The 9,227-nt window shown below is 40.8% G+C and overlaps 1 protein-coding gene across 1 annotated transcript in view; it reads left to right on the top strand.

Annotated features, from left to right (window-relative positions):
- Positions 1–735: 735 nt before the first annotated feature.
- PAWR (pro-apoptotic WT1 regulator) overlaps positions 736–9,227 on the top strand; it is a 54,640-nt gene continuing 46,148 nt past the window's right edge. Inside the window, exons 1-2 of the mRNA XM_081331383.1 lie at positions 736–1,464; positions 1,993–2,605. Of these exons, the coding sequence (XP_081187509.1) occupies positions 2,147–2,605 (459 nt within the window). The 5' untranslated portion in view covers positions 736–1,464; positions 1,993–2,146. The remainder of the gene's footprint in view (positions 1,465–1,992; positions 2,606–9,227) is intronic.

Genomic DNA, 9,227 nt, shown 5'->3' with positions numbered 1-9,227 from the left:
CAAAAGCAAGTTATGATCATCTGCTGGCTTCCTCACTGACTTTCCTTTTTGAGAAGTCAGCAGGGAACATTGGAAATTGGGATCATGTGATATGACTTGCTGCAACATCATAATTGCAAAAAAGCACTTGAAGTGCTGAGCACCTAGACTGCAATCACGTAACCATGGAGTGCTGCAATGGGATCATAAGTCCCCACTCATTCACACCACTGTAACTTTGAACAGTTGCTGAACTTTGAATAGTCATAACCAAGGGACCACCTGTAATTTCACTCATCCCAGCCCACCTTACAAGGATGCTAATGTGGGAAAAATAGGAGGAAAGAACATTGTGGTGTTTCCTAATGAAAACTCGCTGGAAAAAAGATTCTTGAGTCAGCACAGAATCAAGCAAGGAGGGATATCCAAAGACTATAAGATTTTCCACCTTACTCTAATAAATGTCTACAAAATCAATTCATCATCAATTCCCAGGTAATATTTGAGATAGGAGAAAGTTACAGCACATCTGTAAAACAAATGATACATTATCATTAATCAGAAGAGAAGACTCCTACAAATAAAATTTCAGTTTTAATCAATCAGATACTTATTTGCTTGTTATTCATTAGACAATCATCCTTAAAGCTGAAATCTGGCTTGATTCCTCCCCACCCCCAGCAAGTACTCAATTATCCATTTTAATTTCACTATAACATTTCTAAATCTAATGGCACGTGCCTATACAGAAGAATATATTGTTTCAAAAGTATAATATTGTAAATATGCCCTTTATTCATCAATCTCCAGTAAAATAGATATTCATAAATTACCTGTCACAATTAGTTATGGAGGTAGATTTTGCTGTTATTAAAGTTTCATTATTTAAACATAGTTAGGAAAGTGATGTAAAACGAGCCTGTATTGAAAGTGTAATTTCAATAACTTCAGCTCGCATAAGAATCTTGCCCCAAAAGTTAATACTGAAATGTTAAAAGTTGCAAATGGAGGGAGCAGTAGATCTCAGTTTCATAAGAACAGACTTCGTACAGTACTCGTGTTAATAATGCAATGCTAATATTTGCACGCGGCCTGATAACTATTTACTTCAGGCGGAAGAAATTATGCTATCCCAGAAGAACGCAGGTATTAGCTGTCTGTCACCCGGGCGGTCGTAAAAACAGGCGCTGCTGCGCTCAGCTTACAACTCGGCTCGGAGGGAGTTACTACTTCTCCAGGCACTCAGGGTTAGGGAGGCTTCTCCACGCCCCTTTATCCATTGTCAGGGCCACCTCGGCAGTTTCCGCTCCCGCCTCGGCTCCTTTCGTCCGGTTACCCTCCGCCCTATGGGAGACAGTCGGAAAGTTTCGGGAGCGCTGCTAAGTCTTCCGGGACCCGCTTCTGGAGTTCCGCGCCGCAACCAGGCAACTCACCTGGGGAAGCCGCAGCAGCCTGCGCAGTCTTCTTACTAGGCAGCATCAGAGGGTAAGCTCGAGCCTGCTACGGCGCTTGGTTAGGGTGCTATGAATGCAAAACTTCGTCGACGCCGGGAGTTGGAGAAAGGAAACTGCTCGGTGGGGGAGCGATGTAGCCCGCGGAAAGGCGAGAAACACGCGTGTCCAGCAAAATTAGATTAAGACAGGGTTATTATCTGCCTGTCTCCGAGGCTTCCCATCCTCCGCCCCCCTTGGTTTGGGAGGAAAGCGGAGGGCTCCGGCAAGACCAGCTTGCCTAGGAGCTTTTCGCGCGGGGAAAGAAAAGAGTTGGCAAGATTCGCGCGTAGAGCGTGTGTGAGAACTACAGCCATTCCAGCGCGTTAAGTTAGCTGGGAGTTGAGGAGCCGAGAGAGTCCAGATTTGCTGGTAAACGGAGCTAGGGGCGGGCCAAAGCAGAAGCGGAGCGGAGCCCGAGGGGCTGCGGGAGACCCAATCGGGGGGCTGCCCTGGGGATCTGGAGGAGCACCTCCCTGGAGACGGCGCGGTCGCCTTACTCGCTCCCTTTTGTTTCCTGCAGAAGGTTGCGTGGAGTCCTCCCCACCAAGCTCGGTGCCTCTTCTTGGTCGGCCAGCAACTTTTGCCTGTCCGCTCGGTTAGTAAACCTCGAAAGGTCAGCAGCCACGTCGGGGCTCGTTGGGAGGGCGCAAAGGAATCGGCAGCTTCCCTGAAACATGGCCACCGGGGGCTATCGGGGCAGCGGCGCCGCCACGACCGATTTCTTGGAGGAATGGAAGGCTAAGCGGGAGAAGATGCGGGCCAAGCAAGCGCCGCCGGCCGGGGTGAGTGATGGCAAAGTAGCCACCAATATTGCCACCAGCGGCAGTGGCGGCAGCATCGCCGCCGCCGCCGAACTTAACAACAACAATGGCAGCGGCGGCATGAATTGCGTCCCTTTGGCCAGAAGCACTCCGAAGGAACCCCAGCCGACAGCCGGAACCAGAGCGGGAGGCGCGGAGCCCCCGGGGAGCAGAACCAGCGCGGCGCCAACTTCTCCCGAGGAGGAGAAAGTGGCTTCCAAGGGCAAAGGCTCCTCCGGCCCCAGCGCCCGGAAGGGAAAAGGGCAGATCGAGAAAAGGAAGCTAAGGGAGAAAAGACGCTCGACAGGTGTCGTGAATATCCCGGCCACCGAGGTAAGTCGGCGCTGGGTCAAGAGGGCCGGCGCTGGGGAGGAAGGGGCGGCCCAGCCCGGGAGGAGAGCCACGCCTCTCCCTTCGGCTGCACCTGAGCAGCCTGGCGGCTTCCGAGACGGCGGCCCCTCCCCGTCTCTCTGGGGCCTGCCTGGGCTGCCTACAAATTGCTTCGCGGCAAGCGGGAGGCCGCTGGAATGAAACTGCTTGAGGCGCTAAAACCGCAGAGGGCTTCCTTCATTGCTGTGGTTGTGTCAGTGTGGCTTGAGAATTTCAGTCGAATCCACCTAAATGGATCGAACTGGATAATTTGCCCTTGGATAATGCCTGTAAAGTTGGTGCCGTTGTTTTCCATTAAAGAAGGTAGCCTTGGTTTTTATTCTGTTTATATGAAGTTACTTAAACTGCTTGAACCCGGAACAGCCTTATTCTTGATCTGCTTGCAGGTTTCACAGGCTTGCGACAGTGTCTGTAGATCTGTGGAGTTTGGGTAAACTAAAAAAAATAAATAAATCATGGTAGTGTATAAGAGATCTCTTTTTTTAAATTGTATATAACTTCTAATGAAACTAAAATTTATTATGGATTGGAATAGCTAACTGTTGAATAACCCATGATCTTAGTTTTGTATATGATGTATCTGAAGATAAAGTGTTAGGAAAGGCATAAAAGGCATTCAAGGTTGACTCAGCCTTCCATCCTTCCGAGGTAGGTAAAATGAGGACCCAGATTGTTGGGGGCAATAAACTGACTTTGTAATAATGCCGCTTGGGGGGGGGAACCCTAATAAGCAGGCATATACATAGAATGAAGGCTATTGCTAAGCACATTTGATTTGTGCTTAGATTGTAAGCCGCCCTGAGTCTTCGGAGAAGGGCGGGATATAAATGGGATTAAAATAAAATAAATAAATAAATAAATAAAAGAAAAACATCCTAAACATATGATCAAAGTCTGTATACTGTGTTCTGTATTAATACTTTAAAAAAAGTTCACTGAAATTTTAAATTGCTTTAAAGATATTGGTCTCTGTTAAATGCAACAAGCCGATAAACATGTTATAACCAATATTGTGACAAAAAGGGTTCAGGTATATAGTGTTCAATATAGTTTTTTTTTCTTCTACAATACTAATGTATGCAGTGGCTTGAAAAAGGAGAAAATGAACATTTTTGTTAGCTAATACAACTGTCTTTTTAAAAAACATGTATTCTGCCATTAATTTAAAATGCTGCCAAAAGTTGTAAACATGTGACAAGAACATGAGTCTCTTTAAATGGAAAAGCAGAAAACTTGGGAAAAAATGGTATTCACAATTCTTGCTCTTTAGTATTCCAGTAATGTAAAACAATACTGTCCTTTTTTCTGGAATGTAACATCTGAAATCACCCAATACTTTATTTCACAACTGACTAATTATTTCACAGCTACTCTATGAGAATTTTAGAAGGATGCTATTGATGAAAACAGTCTTGACTTTTTTTATGATATTCATGCTACCATCTGCTAAGTGCAGCTATCTAAGAACTTGCAACTATCTTGGGCAAAATAATATTTATCTGAATCTTTAATGTAAGGAAATCTGTTGAGATAATAGGCATAATCAAAGTTCATCTTATTTCTGCAATTGTTCCTTCAAAGGAAAACCAATTCAGTTTTTTGCCCTTGGATAACTCATAATGTTCAGTGGCTTCTGCCCATCCTCCAAAAGCCATTTTTTGCCTAGTTATTTATTTTGACATGTGATTTAACTTGAGTTTGAAAGATAGAAGGCATGGTTTCTTTGAATATATGACCTCACAATTCTTCTTTTGTATATTTTTCAGCATATCTGATATATCAGAGTTTTGTTTCCGCATTATTATGAAAATACTGATATGACAATTAGAAGATAGCTAGCTACATTATGTCTTATTATCTACAGATCATGAATAATTTGAACACATTGATTAAGGTATAGCTTTCTCTTGCTAACTGCTAACTGGTTTTTCCAGTCTGAATTAGGTTAAACAATTTTTGTTGTCCTTGTCCTGTTTGTTCATTAGTTCTCTTCTCCCATTCATTTGAATTGGTATTTAGAATACCATATTATGCCTAGTCCAATAGATCTTACAAGCATAGATAATGCCTGTTTTAAAATTTTGAAGCAGTTCTAAAATTGTCTAATTATTCAAAATTGGAGAAAGGTTTATGTAAAAGGAAGTGTTAAATGCATCCCTGTCCCAGATAGGGCCAGTTTCACATTCAGTAACAATTTATTTGAAATATGAGCCCTGTAATACACCAATCTGAGCCCTTTAAATTGGGCTTGGAAAGCAGGTATGGAGGAATAGGTGGTTAATCAGTTAAAGCTACAGACACTGAGGGGAGCTTTTATTCAGTATCGGCACTGGAAGAAGGAGGACCCCCAGACTATGAATTTGTTCATTAAAGAAGAATGTATAGAGATATTAAATAACTTAAGAAACAGGACAGAACTTTGCAAAATGCAGCTTAAAATTCAGGAGGCCAGGCAGATGTTAGGTATTATCCCTGTTAGCACCCAAATAAATAAGGGTAGAAACAAAAATACTACTCCCAGCTTACTCAGCTGCTCCAAAAAGATACCACTGTCAATGGCAACAAAGGCCACTGATATACCTAATGGTATCAGTAGTCATAGTTTGCTCTAGACAAGCTATCTAATGGGTAACCTTGGCTTTTCTGTGCCAAATACAAACTTAATCCCATATTAAAAAGGGTTTTGATAATCTATTTCTTACTAATGTTTCTGGAGCCACAACACTGGGCTCCACTTGTTCAAATTATCAAACTTGTTGTTTAGTGGGTTGTTACGGAGCATTATTTCATTGTTGAAAATTGTAACAGATTTAGAACAAAATCTCTGAGCAAAGAGGGACTAGAAGGTTCTGTGTGCATGGACAGATATGTGCCTGTGCCCTGATGCAGTCCAAGATATGGCCTTTGAGGTCTGAAAGATTGGAGTTATTATGGGCTTCAGATAAGCATGCAGGACAGTTTGAAGCAAAACGGCTGAAATATGGAAAGAGTATAAGATACCCTTTTGAATATAGCCTCTAATGGGGAGCAGCCTTTTTATATAATGAGATCAGAGGCTTTCATATAATTGAGGGAGGTAGAATTGGAGAACTGAATGATGTGAATGCGAATGTATACAATAGAAAACAAAGGTTAGAAAAGGCAAGCATAGGTGCATTGATGAAGTAAAATGTGGGCTTTGATCTTGAGCACAAAGATGTATAGAAAACCAGAAGAGAGATTCTTTTCAGATAATTTTCAGGTTACAATGGATGTCCCAGGTAATGAACACAAAGGTGCCGCTAGGGAGGCCAGGAAGGACTTGGAAAATCCAGCACAAGCCACAGACAAGTAGAGGGAGAATGGGAGAGGGCTAGGGAGGAACTGCAGAGAATGCGCATGGGCAGGTATGTGTGCTATGGATAGGAGAAATTTACTGTAATGATTGGTGACTTTCCATGCCAGGTTTTCCAGTTACTTTGTGGGAAGCCAGCAGGGAAGGTTGCAAATGGCAAACATGTATTGCAGCTCCTTGCAATGTCAAAATCATGAGCTGAGTGCCCAGATTGTGATCACACGATTGTGTGGGTGTTGTGATTGCCAGAACTTCAAGGATCAGTTGTATGTCCATTTTTTTCTGCACCACTATAACTTTGAATAGTTGCTGAGTGAATGGATGAAAGCGGAAGACTGTTTATAGAGCATCTTGTAGTATGAATGATGGATGTGTTGGATAAGTCTGTAAATTTTGGATATATAAAGGATGATGAACTTGCTTGGCAGTTACACATATTAAGCATATTTGTTTATACTTTTTCAATATATTTATAATATATTTGAAGTATATAAATATATTAATATACTTCAAAATATTGAAATATTTACAAGCTAAAATATTTTGTGTAGAACTTTAATTACAATTTCTTGGAAGCGATTCATGTGCAATATGTTTTAGCAAGTAGACTAAACAATCAAATATCTTCATTTACACGTAAGAACACATGGATTTAACTAGATACTCTAGAACAGGGGTCCCCAATCTGTGGGCCGCGGCCCATTAGCGGGCTGTGGCCTCTTGGCCACTGAGCTGCGTGAATGGCTGGCCAGTGCATGTGCATATGTGTGCGCATGCCTCCCATTTGCACTAGCGCTGCCCTGAGCGTCGTGCAGGTACTACCACTGCCCCCATTTGTGTTGTGCTCACACTTGTACTGCCCCGTTTGCGTCACACGTGCCACGCGGTCCTGTGCCTGCCCCTCCCTTTCCCTCCGGGCTGCCAACTATAGAAGCTTCAGTAGATTCTTCTAGATATTGTTTGTTCTGTATATAGACAACATGAAATTTTAAAGTACATTATGTTGTATATTTTGTGCACAACTTTTCCTGTATGTATTATATGGGAAGCCAGATCACAATACATACATTAAAGTGTGTTAAAAAACCATTTCTTCACAGCCACTTTGGAAAATTCCACCTTGTGAATTAAAATAACCTGCTATTTGTTGTGTTTGACAACATAATTAGTTCTATAAAAATTACTCATTTTCTGTTAAAAATCCAATGGTTTGATATAAGGACATATGAATTAACATTTTCTAAATAGAGACTAGTTGGTATATACTTTAACTTTTAGGTGACTGGAAAAAATACAAGCATATTGGGGAGCTTTATTAATACATTCTTGCTGCACGCACAACTAATAGCTACCGACATCTGTCATTTTCGTCAATGTTTTTAAAAGGATTTTAATGTTCACATCATGAATATTTTTTTCTAATTAGTCACCCAGAGTTGCTTGGTAGAGAGATGAATGGCATTCAAATTTAATAAATAAAATAATAAATAATTTAGTCCAGGTATGTAGCAGTTATAATTAGCAGTATATTGGCATGAACTGCTATATGATTTTGCTATTGTTGTCAATTTGATAGACTTTTTTTAAAAAATACCATTCAGGAACTCATTAGTAAGTATGTGTGATTATTTGTTTCTATTAAACAACTTGGTTATAAAGTTACAAAAAAAATAGTGATTGACTTTGAACTGCTTATTTTATTATATCCCTACTATTGTGAATAAAGATATCATTAAGAGCAAAGGTAAAAGCCATATATTCTCATGGTAACACTAAATACATTTTATATGTCAATTAGCACAATATAAAAGGGATGCGGTGGCTCAGTGGGTTAGGATGCTGAGCTTGTCGATCAGAAGGTCGGCAGTTTGGCGGGTCGAATCCCAAGTGCTGTGTAACAGAGTGAGCACCTGTTACTCGTCCCAGCTTCTGCCAACCTAGCAGTTCGAAAGCATGTAAAAATGCAAGTAGACAAATAGGGACCACTACGGTGGGAAGGTAACAGCGTTCCGTGCGCCTTTGGCGTCTAGTCATGCCGGCCACATGACCACAGAGATGTCCTCGGACAAGCGCTGGCTCTTCGGCTTTGAAACGGAGATGAGCACCGGCCCCTAGAGTCGGAAACGACTAGCACGCATGTGCGGGGGAACCTTTACCTTTACCTTTAGCACAATATTTGAGAAAGCTTATTGAAAATGAGATTTAATTCTAGGACCATAGATTTAAACTTATTCTTTATTCTTTTAAAATTAAAGCATTGCCTTGTTGCCTGAGCAGATACAAGATTGTTGGCCGAGCAGGTACAAAGACAGCCAGTGAAGTGATTGAAACCTGGAAAATGGGCCCCTTGTCAGTCAAATGTGACTTTATCTAAATGTGAGATCATTTAGTATTATCTGTATTAGGAAGGATGAGAAATTAAGCCTAAAAACAAACACGTCTTATGAAACAATGCCAAATTCTATACTGAAAATCTAGATTTTTTTTATAACCCTGCATTTTATCTATGAAAAAGATATTTTTGTGGAGAAGTTGTTCTTGATTGTATATCCATTATATAATTAAAAAAAGAGAAAAAATAGTGGAAGATTTAGAAAAAATAGAGCAATAACAAATAACTTTCCTTCAGGTTTCCCCAGTGAATATAACATTAAAAGTTGGCCAGGTTATTTTGGCACCTGAGGAGTGGAAAATGTTTTCTTTCAGTAACACTGCAGTAAAATAATCAGCTGAGGTCAAAAATAACACAAGAGGCAATCCATCAAGCTACTAAGAGTTCATTCTGGTGGCATTAATACCTTTTGCTTTATTTTGCTAGCTTCCTAAACTTTAATGAATAGGGATTCAGTCACATCTGCTTTGGTAGGCTGGACATATTTATTCTTTTCCTCTTTTTATTGTTTGTTCATTTGGACTAAAAATTATAACACAAGTTTAGGCAGTCTTAAGTAAATATTTGTATCTTATGTTTCTGTTGAAAAGGATCTATAAGGCAACTGAACATTATCAGAAAAGCATAACAACATGCTAAATGACCACAAAGGCGTATTTAGCCACCTATTGTACACCAGATAATTATTTCTTAAGATGGATGGGGTTTGTTCTGTTTTTCAAAGATCAAAGCCAGCATTTTGAATTAAGAACTAAAGTAGCAGATGCAAAAAGACTCTGCATTAGTTTCCCTCAAAAACTGTGAACAAACATGCGTGGCTGTCAAACTCAACATAAAAA

Source organism: Vipera berus, assembly GCF_964194415.1.
Source record: "Vipera berus genome assembly, chromosome: 6".
Lineage (NCBI taxonomy): Eukaryota > Metazoa > Chordata > Lepidosauria > Squamata > Viperidae > Vipera > Vipera berus.
This window is presented reverse-complemented; position numbering and strand designations above follow the sequence as displayed.